Here is a 20214-nt window from a genome sequence, read left to right as displayed (position 1 = left end):
TATATATATGTTTATGTGTATAAATACAATTTGTTTATATAATTTCTATAAGTACTTACAATTTGTTTATGTATAAGCATATGAATGACATGAATGGACATGATTATTAATAAAAATTTATTTATCATCTTTTATTTATAATTTTTGTACTTGTAATTATGTCATTTCAATTAATTAAAAAAAATTAAGTATTTTTTTGTAATTTGTACGTATATTTATGCTTATTGTTTTTTTATTTTAAAAAAAATAAAAATAAAAGAAAAACCCGGCGACGGCCTGGAGCCCGGCCCGGGGTACCCAGCCGCTGGTACCCGGTGTCCGGGCTCCGTTTTTGCCCGGGGTACCCGGGTCATGGACAGGTGCTACTGCGGCTTTTTAGCCACCCCTAACTGCAGCCAATTTGATGATTAAAAAAGTCACAATGTTAAAAATGTAAATAAAAAAATAGATCATATTTTCTAAATATGATAAAAAATATGTAGTTTTCCTCATAAACTATTTTCCAACGGATACCAAATTAAGTTGAAGATTGGTTTCCCTCAATAAAATCAGAGTTATTCATATAATGCATCTGAAGTTGATTTTCGGTAACAAATGCTATAATATTAGTTGCAAGTTATTTTTTTAGTGTTAATTCCACTTGATTCTCAGCGATTAGATAATAAAATTCTTCAATTCAATTCGTTGATATTATCAAGTCTTGATATAATAATTCCCATATCCTTGATTGACGAGGGTCCGGAAGCTCAACTGATCTTATATCGCATAAAAGTTAACCTTAAATTAAACGCGGAACATTTCCATTCCAAAAAAGAAGGAGAAAGGAAGAAGGTTTTTATTAGAATGTGTGAAGGAGGGAGGAAAGGAGAAGGTTTGTGAATTTCTGTTTTAAATTTTTTATAAATAGAAAGATGGAAAAAAAAGTTATATAAAAGTGTATCAAGATTGATATCGTTTATTTTCTATGAAACTATTCTACCTTTGTAAAAAAAAATTTAATTAATTTAGTTGTTTTCATTTTTTAAACCACACGCCTTAAGTACTCATGATGATGCACCACTCTGATAGGTCGTCATGAACATATGAAAGACACGTGGGTCAAAAATTACATCGTAACACGGTTAACTATAATAAATGAGTAAGGAGGAATAAAGAGGGGGCGAAGAAAAAACTCGGCTAAATATCAGAAAACCTCCCTTAACTTTTGATAATTATCAGAACCCCCCAACTTTTAAAACGATGTTGAAAATAGCGATAACACACAGCGTAACGTTCACCTCTGGTTAACATAAATACAAAATAGCGTAACTCTTAACCGTAGGTTAAATAATTCATTAATATTTACATAGATACATAATTTTCAAAATCAAATAATAGGAATAATAATCACACTTCTCGAACATACCATCATAAAAATACTATCACAAATCAATATATCATCACAATTTCACAAGAAAATCAATCACATATGTCTTAACAATCATTCCAAAAAGCATAGTCGTTAAAAAAATATACACCTAGGCCTGTCCAAAAAGCCCGCCGGCCCGGTCCGGCCTCGGCCCGGAAATCCGGGTTTGTCCGGGTTCCGGGCCCGGGCTGCCTCAGCGGTGCCCGGCCCGGCCCCGGCCCGGGCCCGGGCTGCCTCAGCAGTGCCCGGACCGCCCCGACCCGGTAGTCCGGGCTTGTTCTCAACGGGGCTGCTCCGGCCCGGCCCCGGCCCGGCCCGGAACAGGTGCCGGACGCCGGGCGAGCTGGGATCCCGGCCCGGGGGCAACGGTCCCATAGGTGGCGTTTGCCGAAAAAAAAAAAATACCGGGCCGGGCCGGGCTAGCCTGGCCCGGCCCGGCCATAATCGGTCGTTTGACCGTTTTGTCCCCAAAAACAGTAAAAAAATGGCTATTTTGTGAGGTTATTTTGATCATTTGCTTAGAGGGCTGGTTCTATAAATAGAGGGAGGTTTTCATTTTATTTTCTTCATACTAAAACTCATCTACTTCTCTCTTATACTCTTATACTCTCTCTTATACTCTTATAGTCTTATACTCTCTTATACTTTCTAATCCTTTCATCAAATGGCTTCTGGATCTGATTATGAAGAGCAAAACCTATCTCCCGATCCTGAAATGAGTCCTCCTACTGGGTCTACTCCTACCGAAGTTAATCCCGAATCCGGTGGCGACGAATCTGCACCAAGAGCTCCTAAAAGGCCAAGATCTGATGTGTGGAATTTTTACGAGAAGATCGACATCACCAAGGATGAACACGGTAGGATCCTCACCCAGAAGGCTAAGTGTGCGTTGTGCGACAAGATTTTTCAAGCTCATCATAAGAGCAGCACCAACCACCTCAAACGTCATTTAGATAAACACAACAAAGGCCAGACTCCTCACGGTGATATCCGACAATCTATGATTTCTCAATCCTCCTCTTCTGGTAGTCTCGGTAGTTGGAACTATGACGCTGCCAGAGCCAGGAAATGCATAATCATGTTTATCATTCTTAAAAACCTTCCTTTTAAATTAGTAGAAGATGATGAATTTGAAGATATGTTTAGAGATGGTTTTTATCCTGCATTTAAAAAATTTTCTCGTCAAACCTGTCAACGTGATATTTTAAAATATTATCAGGAAGAACAAGGAAAAAAATTCTTATTTTAAAAATTTAAACTGTAAATTTTCTTTAACTTATGATATTTGGACATCTAGAGCACAAACTGGATATTTATGTATCACAGCACACTAGATTGATGAAAATTGGTAAATGTTTAAAAGAGTTGTTTCTTTTATTACAATAGAAGAGTCACATACTGGTATTAATGTTGTAAATTTAATAATTGAAGAACTTATGAAATTAGAAATTTCAGAAAGAATATTTTCTCTTTCACTAGATAATGCAAGTAATAACAATGTAGCTGTTGATTTTATCAGATCATCTTTATTATTGCCATGTCATGGTGATCTTTTTCATATTAGGTGTATCTGTCATATTTTAAATTTAATTGTTCAAAGTGCATTTACTGAAATTAAACTCATGATAGAAAAGGTTAGAACAATTGCTTATATGCATAATGCTTCTGAACAAAGACTTAAAAGATGGAAACAAATTTGAAAAAAAAAATGTAAAGCCCAGACTAATTCCAAAAGATGTTGACCATAGGTGGAATTCCACTTATGCAATGTTAAGTGTAGCCATAGAATATAAAGACATTATAACTGATTTTATAAACTATTATGCTTCTAGTTCTAGTTTTGGTAGCACTTATGGAATAACTGAAGATGAATGGACAATTATATGTAATTTAAATGAAATGTTACAAGTTTTTTTATGATGCTACAATGTTATTATCTGGCTGTTATTATCCAACCATTACTTTAGCTGATTTACAAATTTTAAATATTCAAAAAAAATTTGAAAAATATCGTATGGATGATACTTTTGGACCTATGATTTTTCAAATGGAGAGCAAATTTAATAAGTACTTTAGGCATATTCCTCATATTTTTGGTTTGGGGGTTCTTATTGATCCATGCTTGAAGGATATTGGCCTTCGAAGTTTGTTACAATTCTTGTATGGTAATCAGATTATAGACTTAGATGATGGAACCATCCTTACTACTACTACTCATCATTTAGCTATTAGAAATTATTTTCAAACCTTATATGATGAGTATGCAGCTAGACATGGTGTAGCTACACAACAGTCTACAACTTCGGTTTCTTTGAGCTCATCCCGAGGTAAAAGTATAAGTTTTGATAGATATGCAATAGTAGCTGAGCTAATTGGTGGATCTGGACTTGGATCGTCATCATTGGAGGTTTCTGAAATAGATGAATATTTATCTACTTCTTTAGTTAAATGTCAAGGAAATGCTTTAGATATTTTGCAATGGTGGAAAGTATATCAAGGAAATGCTTTAGATATTTTGCAATGGTGGAAAGTATATGGATCAGTTTCATATCCTATACTTTCCAACATGGTTCGTGAGCAATGGTGGAAAGTATATGGATCAGTTTCATATCCTATACTTTCCAACATGGTTCGTGACTTACTAACAGTGCAGGTTTTGACGGTAGCTTCGGAATCCGCCTTCAGCACAGCAGGACGTTTGACCGACGACCATAGAACATACTTAGATCCGTATACTGTACAAGCGGTGATGTGCTTACAAGATTGGTGGAGGTACGAGAAGCGAGCGCAAGGCATCGATCGGATGGCTGGAATTGAAGATAAATTTAAAGAATTGGGACTAGCAGATAGATATAAAGAATAAATTGTAATTTTTATATCTTAGCTTAAAATTTGTAAAGAATTATTTTGGAAATAGTTACAAATAATAGTGATATAGGTGAGTAGGTGCCAACCTAGTTGGGATGTACTTATCTATTGTGATGCGATGAATTCCACAATAAATTTGTATTTGTAATTTATAAATGATTTATTAATTATTAATAAAGAATTTGTTTTTATCATTTTTATTTGTAATTTATGTCATTTTAAGTGATTAATAAAATTATTTTTTTATTAATTTTTTTGTCTTTTTTTGTATAATTTAAAATTTAAATAAAATTTAAAAAAATAATAAAAAAATTCCGGGCCAGCCCGGAACCCGACCCGGTCGGGCCCGGGCCCGGACCCGGCCCGGGCTCCGGTTTTGCCCGGCCCGGGCCCGGATTTCCGGGCCGGGCCGGCCCAGATGGACCGGGCCGGCCCAGATGGACATGCCTAATACACCACACATTATCACAATAAGTTCTAATAGGTAATAGAACGTCATAAATGTAAAATTATCTAATAGTAATCCAAGTGAAGTTACAACTTTTATTTTTGAAAGAAAAGTACTAGTTTTTATTACTTCTAAATCTGATTAATTTAAAGAAAAGTAATGAGTGATTCTTTGGTTCCTTTTTAACATTTTTTTTGCAAAATCTAATTAATTTAAAAAAAATCAATCATAACAATCAAAGTTTTTTTTTAAATCAGCCCGAGCCTTTGAATAATTTAACCTAATCTATGGAGCGCTATGAAGACGCATTACAAAGCGTACGCTATAAGTAAAATAGCATACGCTATTTTATTTATTTATTGCTATTTTTCAGCACTACATAGCGACATGGTGACGCTACGTTACGCTATACGCTATTTTGTGCTACATAATGCTATATTTTATATATTGTTTTAAAAATCAGAAAATCCGCCTTTAAGTATAGAGATTATCACAAAATCCCCTTTAACTTTCAGATTTTATTAGGAAACCCTCTTTAACTTTTAAATTTTGACAAAAGCTCCCCTAGTTAGAAGGATTTTCTGATAAAATCCAAAGTTAAGGAGAGTTTTCTAATAACCCCTAAATTTAAGGGGGGTTTTCTAATACTGTCAAAGTTAAGGGGTTTTTCCAATATTTTCAAAGTTTAGTCGCCTGTTTGGTTATTTCCCAAAAAACCGAAAAATTGAAATGAAAAGCAAGAAATCTCAAAAAGTACAATTTCACATATTTCCAACCCTAAAACTCATCCACAACATCTAATAAAATATTATTTTTATCCAACAACTCATCCACCACATCTAATAAAATATTATTTTCATCCAACAACTCATCCATCACATCCACCACATCTAATAAAATATTATTTTCATCAACAACATCACTCAACTCATCTCATCTCATATTTAAAAATCACCCACATCATCCAATAAGATTGTGACAACTCATCTCATCTCATTAACATTTCATTTCTTTGTTTTCATCCCAAAAAGTTGTGAAAACACTTTTCTTAATCTTGGATCACATCACCCAATAATACAATGACAACTCATCTCAGCTCATCTATTTTCTTATTTTTAAGAAATAACCAAACAAACTTTTTTAAGAAATTGGTTTCTTAGAATTCATTTCCTTATTTTTTTCGCCAACCAAACAACATCAAAACAAGTTTTCTTAAAAAATCATTCACATCATCCTATAATAAGGTGACAACTCATCTCCATTTCTTTGATTTCTTTTTTTTAGCAAACCAAACACTCCCAAAATAATTCTTTGATTTAATAGTTTTCCATTTCTTTGATTTCCTTTTTTTGAGGCAAACAAACAGGCCCTAATAGTACTAGAATACTCACCAAACCCCCACATGTATTGCACCAGGCAAATCCAAACGGCTACGAATTGTACTCAGACGAAAATGACAGGGCCCAAAATCTTTCCTCAGCGACACCTTTCATTTTTGTTGAGCTCAAGCTCAGGGACTACGAATTGTACTCACATTCTAACAATTTCACGGGATTTCCAAACAAAAACGCGTCCAAATAAAAGGGAAAAGGAATCAATCAAATCAAACAGAGAATAAATTCGCCAGCTGAAAAGGCTCACGAGCTGACCTAGCAATCAGAATTCGGGTGAGAAAGCAAAGCGAAACCCTAACTTTTTGAAATTTTTTATCTTTCCGTCGTGATTGGATTGGACTGGTCGTTGATCGCCGCAGGCTGGAGGAGAGTGAGGAGAGGAATCGGGTTCATGGAAGCGAGCGGAAGCGGGGGGCTCCCAAATTGCTGCAAGAAAGCCCTAGCTTCGGTGCCCGAGTCCGAGGCCAAGCTTCATGCAACCGTTGTCTCGGGCTGGCTCTCGGAATCTCGGTTGCCATCTGGTCAATTTCTTTACTTTTTTTGTTAATTTCTTTGGATTTTAGGGAATGTTGAAGCTCATTACTGATTTTGGTCTTGTAATTTTGCAGATAAGTCTCCGAAGAGTTTGTACTATAACAATCCAATGTGGCCGGGTAAGGTATATTCTTGATTGCCAATTTGACAGTGATCGATGTTTTTTTTTTCAATTTGCTGGTCATGTTTCCCGTTTGATCAATTTGTTCTTTTTCTCCCCGAAGTTTACGGTGTTTTTTAATTTTGGTACACCAAAGTTTCTCTCCAACGCTTTGATTCATTCTTTTTAGGTTTGGTACCCAAAATTTACACCTTTTTAAGCTTTGATACTCTAAAGTTTTATTTTTGACACTTGGATGCCCTAAATTTATGTGTTGAAGTTAAAAAATGTGTAAATTTTGGGGTATCAAAGTGTTGGAAAAAAACTTTAGGGTATCAAAGGAAAAAAAAGTGTAAGCTTTGGGGTATTAAAGTGTCAAATAAAAAGTTTGGGTATCAAAGTTAAAAATGATGTAAACTTGGGGGTGCCAAGGTGCAAATAACCCTTGATTTTAATTACACCAACTTGCTCTTTTAGTGTATAATAATAATAATAATAATAATAATAAAATAATAATAATATATATATATATATATGCATGCTATGGGAACATTATCTCTTTCTTTGATGAAGATTTTTTATAATTTTTTAATTTTTAAAATCCAACTTAATTATAATATATATACTACTGTTGAACTTTTCTTATCTTCAAGGCGGTTGCAGCCTAATACTGGTATTTCTTCATGAATTTAGCCCTTGTGTTGGTGGTTGGAGCCAAAATCCCTTGGATCCTGATCAGGACAAGAATGACTTGGAGTGCACTTGGATTTAATTCTTATAGGCAGGGATTCTTGACATTATTGTCCCAATTGCTTGTTTTGATACATAAAGATAGGTTTTATAATGTGTAACCTTTTTTGTATATAAATAACTTCTCAGGTACGTGCTATGCATGTATCAGGAAAAATTCTTTATGGAAAACCAGATAAGGAAATAAACTTATAGTTATAATTTATAAGTATAAAATAACTAAAACAATTTAGATAACATTTATTTTTGCCAAAGGAAAGTTTGATGTTAATTAATGAGAGTAATATGGGTTATAGGAAGTTCAAATCCATGTTTATCTAAATTGAGCATAGCATTATGTATGTAAACAAGAGATACTCAAGGAGTTCTGAAAATATATTATTAGTTCCAACACTTACCTGGAATAGGGAATATTTTTTAGAAAGTGCATTCTATACTATTACCAGTACTCCCAGGGCACGTGATGCATGCATAATAGGGTGCATTTGTGTGAAATTAAACATTGTTATTAGCACCAGTGCTGATGTAGTTCTTTGGTGCACATGAAGTGTGCATGACACAGCACACATTTGTGCGTAATGAAAAAATATTGTTAACACCTTAACATTTAATGAAAATTCACATGTATTACTCTTATGATTTTTAAAAGTTTCTTATCGGTATTTAGTTGAAATTCTATATTGTGCAAACTTTGAAAGGCGTATTCTTTTTGGCGCATTTCAAAATTTTTTACCTAGTATGGATTCGTTTAATAATGTTATGTTTTTCTATGCCTATATGTTCTTATATATACATAGCTCTTCTCTCATTTTCATGTTGTATCTCATATATTGTTATAAAGATCATTTCCGGAAAAAAATTCATGTCTTTTACCTGTCGATGGAGAAAACTATAATATGCTGATTGAATATCGGGAACTGGTAAATGAAAACAAGGTCTGACATCCTGTATAAATTTGATGGTAGAGAGGAATTTAGGGTAGAAGTCCTGAGCATTTGAGGAAAAAAAACTTTCTAAAGCAGCAAAAAAACATCCTATCAACCATCCATAGTTTCCCATAAGTGCGCACACCCACCAGACAGCAAGTAGGATGTGGAATCATATTCGACCTATGAAACAGCAACTATAAAGCACCAGTACCATGGGCTCCATGAGCAAACCAATGCAAGTAAAGATGAGAAGAGAATAAAACTGCAAGAAAGTCATCTGAACTTTTAAGTGTAGAAGGGCCTTAGATCTTTTTATGGATAGTCAAAAGAATCAAAACTGACCATCATGTTTCCTTTTATTTTGAAAAGCTGTACTTGACAAATTCAAATAAATAACATAACTTAGAGGGTGCGTACATGTGTTTTCCCCCCCATGGTGAATGAGAATATTGCTAAAAACCTTTAGATCTACAGAGGCATGTATTAATAAAAATAAATAAAGGGGTGTACATGACAATCATTCTTTCATTCCTAACCTCACTACGTTATAGCATGGCCAGTACATGATATCTTCGCTCACATACAAGCAAGCACAGAGCAAAGTGTGTATAAGATTCTAGATGAAATTGTAGTGGGGAACAAAATAAGAGCTCGACCCACGTCCCATATCCAATCAACCTTCTGATCTCGTGACTTTTTATAAGGTTATGTAGATGATCGTGGTGATGCAACATCAGATTTCTTTTGTTAAGACTGTTATTCCATTACTTTTCATATCTTTCTCTTATATATTGTTGAAGTGCATTTAAATTGTTATTTGCAGGGGAGGCTCATTCATTGAGAGTGGAACAGATTCTATTTCAGGGGAGATCAGACTACCAAGAGATATTGGTTTTTGAGGTTTCTTCCAATCTACATTATCTGTTTTAAAGTCTTACACTGTCTCTATGCTGAAGTTCCTAGTTGCTATTGTTGTCTGTTCCTGTAAATTTTCAGTAACTGGATTTCTGTTTTATCTTGCACTGCAGTCATCAACTTATGGAAAAGTGCTTGCACTTGATGGCATTGTTCAGCTGACTGAAAAAGATGAATGTGCCTATCAAGAGATGATCTCCCATCTTCCTCTTTGTTCAATTTCATCGCCAAAAACTGTAATTTCCTTAATGGCTTGATCAACTCTATTTTTTTTACTTTCCATTTATTCAGACTGCTGATCGAAGCTGCTATCCTAGTTTGGTTTTATTAAAAATGAACAAGTATGTTTTAGTTACGCTATTTGTTGTTATCTACCAAATTTAAAAATTATCTGAATTTGATTTGCATTTCTTTCGGTTTCTACCAAACTTGTGAATAAATTGCATATTGTGCTAGTATCTTCCCTTAGTAAGTACCTGTACAAACACATTTTTTGTTTGAAAAAGTCTAAAAGAATTTACGCTGAGTAAAATGCACTTGACTTACCATAAGCGAAATTATACTTGTTAAAGGTTCTTTACACTGGTGATGGAGAGGTTATTGGTTCAGTGCAGGTCCCTCACTACCCAGCTAGAGTAAATTCTCCTCTATATGTAGAGGAGGGATGGAGGTCCCCTTTGCATTCATTTTCTTTTCGGAACTTGGACTATATTTACTTAGCTGGAATAAAATTCTCAACTTGATCATCTTGAAAACTTCCTTCCTTGGTGGAAAAAGTATCTGCTAGCTCTTACTCTCTATTCTGGATTCTCTCATACAAGAACTCAAATTTCTGTGCGAAGTGTTGTCAGCTGACTTCTATTCAGTGATGACATTTGAGTAACATATGAATCTGCATATGTTTGTACTTTACCTAATGGAGCTATCTTTTGCAGGTTCTGGTTATAGGAGGTGGTGATGGTGGAGTGCTTCGGGAAATTTCTCGACACGGTTCTGTGGAGAAAATTGATATATGTGAAATAGACAAGTTGGTCATAGACGTAAGTGGCAAACTTTAATAGCCATTTTATGCCATAACATTGATATGACAGGTGTACTTACTGTAGGTTTGTAAGAAATATTTCCCCGAGTTGTCCATTGGGTTTGAGGATCCTCGAGTTCAACTTCATGTTGGTGATGGTATGTTGAAAAATGGGAATCAGCATTATTAATTTTAGCTGCATATTTTTATGGTTTTTGATGCTGTCAGTTGTTCAAAACGGTCTGCACAGATGTCTATCAAATGTGGACTTTTAAAAGCTTTTCTCTTAGCCATACTTTGTTCTAGATTTTTTTTGTTTTCTTCGGTTGCTTAGTCATATCTTTGTAACAGCTGTGGAGTTTCTTAGGAATGCTCAGGAAGGGATGTATGATGCAGTTATTGTTGATTCATCTGACCCAATAGGTATGTTTCAGTTACTTTTTTCCACTTAAATTACAAAAGGTATTTGAATTATAAGGAAACTCACGGGGAAATCTAGAAACATGCTTTGGTGTTACATGCTATATTTTTGTACTTATTAACAACATATACTCAATGTTTGAACCATATATTATTAATTACAGGACCAGCTCAAGAGCTTGTTGAAAAGCCATTTTTTGAAACAATTGCAAGGGTATTACGGCCTGGTGGCGTGCTTTGTAACCAAGCCGAAAGTATGTGGCTCCATACACACCTTATTCAGGATATGCTCTCCACCTGTCGCGAAGTCTTCAAAGGTTCTGTACATTATGCCTGGACAAGTGTGCCTACTTATCCCAGGTACTTATGACATTATTTTATTTTCTGTTTAAAATTATCTAACAGATCCTTTTTATTAGTCTTATAGAAGATGTATAGATGAAAAATGCTTAACACCGCCTTTAGTTTGTCTTACATCTGTATAAAATATAAGTTAACACCAGGTTCTTAATGTCCCGTGCCTGATTTGGCGGGGAAACTATACTTCACGCTAGGGGTATGTATATTCTAGATCTTGAATTTTTATCTCTTTTTTTTGTACAAAATTTTAATATTTGCGTCCAGACAATTTTAGTAACTCCTAGAATGAATTATAAATAAGGAAACACGAGGGTAAACTGCAAAAAGATGTCTTAATGTTTTACCACCTTCACACATAAAGTATTCTTTCATGTTCTCTCTTGATTCATTTCCATATTAGTTACATGACCTTCTATACTCCAGCTGTCAGGATTATTTGGGATACTCCTAAGGTAGTTATTAGCAGCAGTTCATAAGCTAGCCAAAGTAATTTTCCTCTATTACTCTTTTTCTTTTCAAAATCTACTTTCTCAACATCAATTGGATTATTATTTTCCTGGATATATGCTTCTAGCTTACAATGTGATAAGAACCTGTTCTTTCACACTAATGTTCATCGTATATTTACTTTATTTGACTGCAGCGGTGTGATTGGATTTTTGTTGTGTTCTACGGATGGTCCACCTGTTGATTTCTTGAACCCAGCAAACCCAATTGAAAACCAGGAGGAAGCATTAAAATCCAGGAGAGAACTTAAATTTTATAATTCAGAGGTATTTAAGAATTTCTCAGTCATTCATGCTTGGAGGCAAGATGCTAATGATTTATGACTGTCGCATAATGATTATATAGTCTAATGTATTTGTGTTTAGAGTCTGTGCTAGTCTTTGTAGCTGAACATGCAACTGTTTGTCCTTTAGCTGTTCTGATAGTTACGTATGCTGGCACATTACTTTGTAGCTGAACCATTTACTGTTTGTCCTTTAGCTGTCTTAATACCTCTTGATGATTTCATGATTGTGCTATTTACTAGTTTCTGCGCTGCAGTTCTCAAGTATGATAGATTGGCTCAGTTGTGCGCATAAAGTCAATGTGGATATTTGTAACTCCCAATTATATGCTTGCTTACATCCTAGATTCATTCTAGGTTTGTAACTCTTCATAAGCTATTAAAAACTATGTAAACTAAAAATAGGCTTCTGAGTCTCTTATGCCTCCTGCTTCATCTTTGTTAAAGGCTCCCTTCCATTTAGCCTGCAGCTTCCATTGAGCTGAAAATCCTGCAATGTGTACTATTTGATCTTGGTATCAATCCGTGAATTTTGGAAGTCAAATATAGGGACATGCTAGTTGATCAACTGTCTGAAGCAAAAGACACCATGGTAGAAACTTTTTATATGCAACTTTTTTTACCACTTTTTTTTCATATGATTTTGTTGCTTTTTATTATGCACATAATTTTTCATCCATTCAATTCAAATTGAGGATCCACTTTGTTCTTTTTGCAGATGCACAAGGCTGCGTTTGCTTTGCCAACATTTGTAAAGAGGGAGCTGGGCATCCTAAAGAATTTCCCAGTTAAGGTAACTATAGTAATCCTCTTTGTTTATGCCTCATTTTGTGAAAACTTCTAATGTGAGTGCCACACTTTCCATGTCTCTTGGTCCTTGAAACATGCTCATAAAGATATAATTTTGGGTTCAGCCTCAATATTTCCGGTGCCCAGCGGTGTCCACATGTTGAAAACAATGCTAGTGCTCACATGCTATCAATACTTCCATTTTTCTGTTTTTCTGTTTGGATTTACCAGAGCAATCTTAGAAGATACTTGACAGATAATAAATTCAGAAAGGAGAATTTTTTTAAAAAAGACCACTTCTTAGAAAATATTAGCAAAATCGACCATCTCGCATAATAATAAGTAAAATAGACTTCTTTTTGGCCACATGGCCAAGAAAAGGTTGGTTTTACAAAAATCATCTTTAAAATACACGGGATTAGTGGTCCCGTGTAGTTTGCGATTGTTAATTATAAAATACTAAGAATCGGCCTCCTCCGCACCCTCAAATCAAAACCTAATGGGCGGCACCTCAAAAGATCTTAATGCTTCACTCATCCCCCTTCCCCCCTCCTCTACTGCGCCCTCCGCCTTGACTTCCACTCCCGCTCTGCCCTCTCCTCCTTCGCCGTCCATCGTTTTCTCCATTCTACCCATTGCCTGCACCCTAAATCCCTCTTCAGATCCCAATTCCACAATCAAAGAGGAGAAGCCTACAACGATTTGGGGGCGATCAACGATTTGGGGCCAATTCGATGGACATTGGTTTGAAGGGAATTGTATGGCTCGAGTGGACGAAATTGGTGGAGAATTGGGGTGTTGGAGGGTATTTTGGGAGTGGTTGTGATGAGTTTGGTTGTTGAGAGGTTGCTAGAGGAGTTTGTGAGGGTGGCTGGAGTGGCAGGCGAGGCACAGAGCAGCGGCGGAAGGGGAGTGGTGTGGGTTGAGGAGGGGAACGGGAATGAGAGAAGCATTAGTATCTTGTGATTAACATCGCTAATTACATAGGACTACTAGTCCTATGTGTTTTAGAAATGATATTTTGTGAAATCGACCACTTTTCGGCCAGCCTTGATGATGTGGCCAAAAAGAGGTCGATTTTGCTAATTATTTTATGAAATGGTCGATTTGTTGTGCGCAGCGAAAATTTTGGCAGCACCTCCGGTGCGCAAGGTGCACAACAAGAGATTAGATCGTAAGAATTCATGTCTCACCAAGGAAACAAGAATCTGAAGCGGATATCTCAACAAAGTGAGATATCGGCTCTTCCTCTCATCAGTTCTAGGACTGACTTGTCGAGGGATCCTACAAGCTATTACAAATCACGGCAAGAACAGAAATTTTACGTGGTTCGACAAATTGCCTATGTCCACGGTACAAGGAGGGAGGAGATCTACTATTAGAGGGAGAGATACAATAAGGGTTTACAATCTCACAACCTAAACCCTCTCACAAACTCTCAGATCCCTCACACAAATATTCTCTCAAAGTACAAAAAATGACTGCACGCAAGAAATCTTCACTGCTGAAAATATCTACAGCAGATAACTCCTTGCACTTTCTCTCTGTAATTATTTTTTCTCCTGCAGCCGCAAACCAAAGAAAAAACTCCTGCACGAAGCCTTTCTACCGCCGCAATTAGCAAACCTCTGCACCCACTTTTCTTCGTAGCCGCCAACAAAGAAAAAACCTTCTGCCTTGCTCACATCAGCGCAAAACCCTAGGCGCTCTCTTTATAGAAGCGCATGTCGGATGGGCCTGCTCCTTTCCGCACCTATGAACAAAGTTCTTTGTTCACGTGGGTATGGTGGACCCCACGTGCTCACAATTCTCCACCTCGGTGAAGTTTTCTACCAAAAAATTAAGCCGACACCAAAGCAACCAAATGTCTCACTCATTCGACAACAAGTCAGGAACCCGAACGAGAGTCTAAACAATCTCACCCCCATCAAAAACAGCTAATCCAAATTGGCTGCATCAAACATGACTGCCTACGTATCCTATTGCCCAAGGAATCAAGCCTCACGTAGTTCATCTAAATGGCTACTAACGACCTCAATCCAATAAAAGAGTTTGCAACCCTTCTCTAACATCACGATCAAGTCTACGGCTGATAGCACCTCCAATGGTCCTAAACTGAAACAATCCAAACACCTCCACTTGAGATGAACCAACGGCCATGTCTAGACTACATCTATCAGCTACACTCGAATCAATCAACCTATCATCTGCATCCAAAACAACATGATTCTCAATCTGTGTCACATCAGCTAGAATCTCTAATGATGCAGTATGATCTGGAGTCTCCACCCAACGTGGAGTAGCATCACTCTTCACCTGCTGCGATGTTCTAATGTTCTGATCACCACTCTCTACCTGCCGAGAGTTAAACGTAATATACCTTCTCAGAACAAAGTCAGAAGCTAATACATGATAATTAAACACGTCTCTGAATCCTAAATGTGCTATCGGATCAAATCTCACATCCATGGTGTGACCAAGTGCTGGGTAGCCAAACATCCAACGTAACCCAAAATCTGAAGCAGTTCCATCAGATCCCATATCTCTACATGCAACAGTCGACAACCTATACATGAGACGGTCCAAACATGTCTTAGCCCGCACACCAATGCCAATGCTCGATATCAAACGTCGATCCTCCTCTAGAAAGGAACAGCTCCCCAAATCTGTCATCTCATCACGTCGCCTCAAGGTTTCCACACCAATGAAGTGTCTCCAATTGCCGTGAGCTCGGCACAAATACAGAAATAGGTCCATCTTGCACCTCCCTCTAACATCAGACTGAAGTACCTTCACATTTCTGCCAATACACTTCATTTGTTGCGGGCTTCTAGGACTTCACACCAACATGATTTGGTTGCAACCCACCAATGCCTAGAGCAATCCCCAACTGCGGAAACCACATACCTATTACCTCCCAATGATGCTCTCTTGGAAGGCTCCCGAATGCCTGAATGAACACCCCTCAGAAGACCCCTCGAATGATGGATAGAAGTGCCTAACTCCACCTTAGCTTCTTGCTCATACTAATGGGTTTACAGGACTTCAAACTGCAGGTCATAGCATTCCTCAACAACCTATGCACGGTATTACCAATCAAATAACCCAGCATTAAACAACGTCACAGTCTAGCCGAATCTGATGAAGTCGTCATCTCCTTATTAATTGCCGTGCTTCCAGGCAAATAATACAAATTGATCCTTCTGACGCCCTTCATCACAATCATGGATCCCAATATGACTTTCAAGCGTGCGTCCACCAAGGTTACCCTATAGCTTGCTGCCTTCAAAGCTCCAAGTAAAATGATGTTCATCTTTAATTGTGGAACGAACCTCACTTTATTCAACTCCCGAATCACCCCGTCACTCATCTTAATCCAAACAGTACCAATACCACTAATAGAGCATGCATGTCCATTACCCATGAGCACAACATCCTCTCTTTCTAACTTCTAAAAGCTGGAGAACCAATCCTTTCTAGGGCAAACGTGGTATGAAGCACCCGAATCCAACATCCATTCTGTAGAGTTGACAACACAAACTGACGGTAGTGCAGACAACGAATAGTCTGAAGAATCCGAATCTGAATTGTTACCACTAGTCTTGAGAACATTCACCTCTGAAGCTTGTACAGTTTTCCCTTATTTTTCTCGGCTCGATCTAACTTTGGGCATTCGGCTTTCAATATCCATCCTCTTTACAAAAAGCACACTGATTCCTACGAATCCCATGATGTGCACCTCTAGACCGCGACCTTCTGGTTCGGTTTGAACCACGGCCTTGAACTACTAATGCATCTCCCGATGCCTTCTCGGATGACTCATCAACACTCTTCCTCAACTCATAATTCACCAACGCTGAGGTCACCTCCTTGTAACTTATAGTAGTTCTTCCATTAATCATAGTTAGGACAAAAGTACAATAATCATCATCGGGCAACGAACACAAAAGTAGCATCGCCTTGTCTTCATCCTCAACCATGATATCCACATTAGCCATGTCTGAAAGTAGCTTTGTGAAATTGTTAACATGCTCCCTAATGGAAACTCTCATCTTCATCTTGAACTTGTAAAACCTCTTCTTCAAGTGAAGTCGATTCTCAATGCTCTTAGTAAGATACTTTTCATTGAGTGTTTTTCAAATCTTCTTCACCGACGTCTCGTTCATCACGTCATAAATAAGATCCGGCGTCAAGCATGACCGAATAACTCCACACGCCCTACTATTCATCTTCTTCCAAACATTAGCTTCCATATCGTCAGGTTTCTCTTGTAACTCAAGAGTCTCCTCCAAATTCTGAGCGTCTAATGCGTCCATCACCTGACACCTCCACAATCCGAAATTAATCTTACCGTCAAACTTCGAAACATCAATCTTCATGTTATTGATGCTCAAACTATGTATCGTCTTCGTAAGAGACGATCCCGATGTGTTTGTTTCACCCATGTTGTCGATCTAACTCTTCAAATAAGAATCTAACAGCGAATCCTTCGAACAAGCTCCTAAATCCAACCCCGAGCTCTGATACCACTTGTGCGCAGCGAAAATTTTGACAGCACCTTCGGTGCGCAAGGTGCACAACAAGAGATTAGATCGTAAGAATTCCTGTCTCACCAAGGAAACAAGAATCTGAAGCGGATATCTCAACAAAGTGAGATATCAACTCTTCCTCTCATCAGTTCTAGGACTGACCTGTCGAGGGATCATACAAGCTATTACAAATCACGACAAGAACACAAATTTTACGTGGTTCGGCAAATTGCCTACGTCCACGGGACAAGGAGGGGGGAGATCTACTATTAGAGGGAGAGATACAATAAGGGTTTACAATCTCACAACCTAAACCCTCTCACAAACTCTCAGATCCCTCACACAAATATTCTCTCAAAGTACAAAAAATGACTGCACACAAGAAATCTTCACTGCTGAAAATATCTACAGTAGATAACTCATTGCACTTTCTCTCTCTGTAATTATTTTTTCTCCTGCAGCCGCAAACCAAAGAAAAAACTCCTGCACGAAGCCTTTCTGCCGCCGCAATTAGCAAACCTCTGCACCCACTTTTCTTCGTAGCCGCCAACAAAGAAAAAACCTCCTGCCTTGCTCACATCAGCGCAAAACCCTAAGCGCTCTATTTATAGAAGCGCATGTCGGGTGGGCCTGCTCCTTTCCGCACCTATGAACAAAGTTCTTTGTTCACGTGGGTATGGTGGACCCCACGTGCTCACACGATTTTGCTAATTATTCTTATAAAATGGTCTCTTTTAAAAAAAATCTCATTCGTAAACCACATTAAAAATTACAAAAAAGAGAACAGAAAACAGGAATTAGAAGGTCGCAGGATTGGAGTTAAGAATGTAGGTAAGTTCTTGCAAGATCGCCGTCGCTGCTTGCCCCTAAACTCTAAAGGTTTGGGGAATGGACTTAGGTAAATAACGACTCTTTTGATAGATGGAGATGTACATATCTCTTTGATGTGACAGTCGCTCTTCTTGAAAACAGGAATTAGAAGGTCGCCGGATTGGAGTTAAGAATGTAGGTAAATTCCCATATGGTATACCAAGAGAGTGATGGCGGACCATCTTCGTGGATGATCTATTATATGTTTCATGTCCTTCATTGTGGTCTACGTGACTTTATGGTTGGATGCTGATGTCCTAACAGAAATCTTGGTTAGAGATCAGACTGTTTAAAGACCCTCCCATGGTTCCATTTACCTTTCAAGGGTATAGAGAATGTTCACAGAATGGGACGCCTTCCATGTTTTCCATAGTTTTTTTTTCAGTCGGATTTAGGGAATGCGTATTAGTTATAGAGAATGTCGTGGTTAGAAATCAGAGTGTTTGAGGACACCTCATGTGTTTCCATAGAGATTTTTACGCTGCATTTTTTTTTCTACTTCTCAATTAATACAAGTAGTTATAGGACCAAAAATTTCATAGGAGTTTTTTTTTAATATTTCTGTGCTATCGTTGGTGCAGCGGAAGCCATCTGATGGTTCGAAGGAGAAGATGAACGAAGAACCAGAAAATTGACTCTCAATAGTCACCATATGAATCTGCAACAGACTGCTAAAAGCTAACAATTCATGCCTAGTAGAAAAGGTGTGTCGAGAAGGAATGTCGCTGTTACTTATTCTAATAAAAACTGTTTTTACGAGCCGACCCAGTTAGTATTGTTGTGTGATTTATGGCTCCTTGTATGTGCGACCAGTACATTAATTTCGGAAGAAGAAGAATAAGATTATTTTCAGCTCTCTGATGATCCCAACAGTCTGATTTATGGCCACCTGCAACAAGTTAGAAGTAGTTGGGCTTCTTTTGGTATTACAAACTCTCTCAATAGTATTGTGCCCAACGTAGCTCCGGTGGAGCGATAGGTCAATGAATCTGTGATATAGTTTGGAAGCAAATTTGGAGTAATAAGATTTGAAAACCCATTATTATGGTACCAAAAATATGAAACTAGATGCGTGAAGGAAAAAAAAAAGGGAATATAATAATTGTTTGTTTGCCCAAAAAATGAGGAAATGGGGTGCCACATGGGATTTAGGGAAATGTCAATAGTGCCACTTGTTTGTTTGCCCAAAAAATGAGGAAATGGGGTGCCACATGGGATTTAGGGAAATGTCAATAGTGCCACATCAGATTTTGGTTTCAAGGGATTTAAATGGGGTGCCACATGGGATTTAGGGAAATGTCAATAGTGCCACATCAGATTTTGGTTTCAAGGGATTTATAAATCACAAGTTTGTTTCGTTGTGTGATTTAAAGAAATGAGGGCGTCACGTAGGATGCCACGTTAGATTTTGAAGAAAACCCATTTCAGATCAAAACCGAGTGGAAATATCACATCGGGCAATATTTAATTGTCCAAAACACCGTTGAAACGGCGGCTAAAGATTAAAAGGCAATATTTAAATGTTGACATCACTATTGAAACAACGGCTAAGTTCTGTTTTCTTCTTTTTTTTTATGTTCAAACAAACCCAAAAAATAAAAATGTAGGATTAAAATGTAATATTTAAATGTTGAAATCACTATTAAAACGACGGTTGAGTTTTCCATTTTTTTTTATTTCAATGTGAAACAATCGAAATAAAAGAAATACGGGAAACCCTCTGAAATGTTCTGAAATGAATTTTCAAACACTATTTTTCATTCCTTCTTTTTTTCTGAAATGTACCAAACAGACCCTAACTGGAATTAGTTAACCTAGTGTCTCTGGGTGTGGCTAAGCAGTTGACACGAATTTCTGGCCGTGGGCCCACAGCTCTCAGCATCTAACGCTGTCCGAATTTGGGTAAGGGCCTGTTTGGTTATTTCATAAAAAAACAAGAAATAGAAATGAAAACAAAGAAAACTCAAAAAGTACAATTTCATCCATTTCCATCCATAAAACTCAAAAGTACAATTTCATCCATTTCCATCCATAAAACTCACCCACAACATCTAATAAAATATTATTTTTATCCAACAACTCATCCACC

General features: G+C 37.2%; 1 protein-coding gene across 1 annotated transcript; it reads left to right on the top strand.

Annotated features, from left to right (window-relative positions):
- Positions 6198 to 18983, top strand: LOC109840750 (spermine synthase-like). Its single transcript, XM_020409504.1, has 12 exons — positions 6198 to 6391; positions 6478 to 6639; positions 6727 to 6771; positions 9255 to 9331; positions 9460 to 9582; positions 10282 to 10386; positions 10453 to 10525; positions 10719 to 10790; positions 10952 to 11147; positions 11791 to 11920; positions 12656 to 12730; positions 18707 to 18983. The coding sequence occupies exons 2-12, from the start codon at positions 6510 to 6512 to the stop codon at positions 18758 to 18760; spliced, it is 1080 nt and encodes a 359-aa protein (XP_020265093.1). The 5' UTR covers positions 6198 to 6391; positions 6478 to 6509; the 3' UTR covers positions 18761 to 18983.

Source organism: Asparagus officinalis, chromosome 5, assembly GCF_001876935.1.
Source record: "Asparagus officinalis chromosome 5, Aspof.V1, whole genome shotgun sequence".
In the NCBI taxonomy this organism is placed as follows: Eukaryota; Viridiplantae; Streptophyta; class Magnoliopsida; order Asparagales; family Asparagaceae; genus Asparagus; species Asparagus officinalis.
Note: the sequence above shows the minus strand (reverse complement) of the source record. Positions and strands in the feature narration are given on the sequence as shown.

Excerpts from the sequence above, each read along its gene's own strand:
- LOC109840750 (XM_020409504.1), top strand. The coding sequence starts at position 6,510 with ATGGAAGCGAGCGGAAGCGGGGGGCTCCCAAATTGCTGCAAGAAAGCC. Across the intron at positions 10,791-10,951 it reads TGATTCATCTGACCCAATAG|GACCAGCTCAAGAGCTTGTT; the intron begins GTATGTTTCAGT and ends TATTAATTACAG. Across the intron at positions 12,731-18,706 it reads TAAAGAATTTCCCAGTTAAG|CGGAAGCCATCTGATGGTTC; the intron begins GTAACTATAGTA and ends TCGTTGGTGCAG.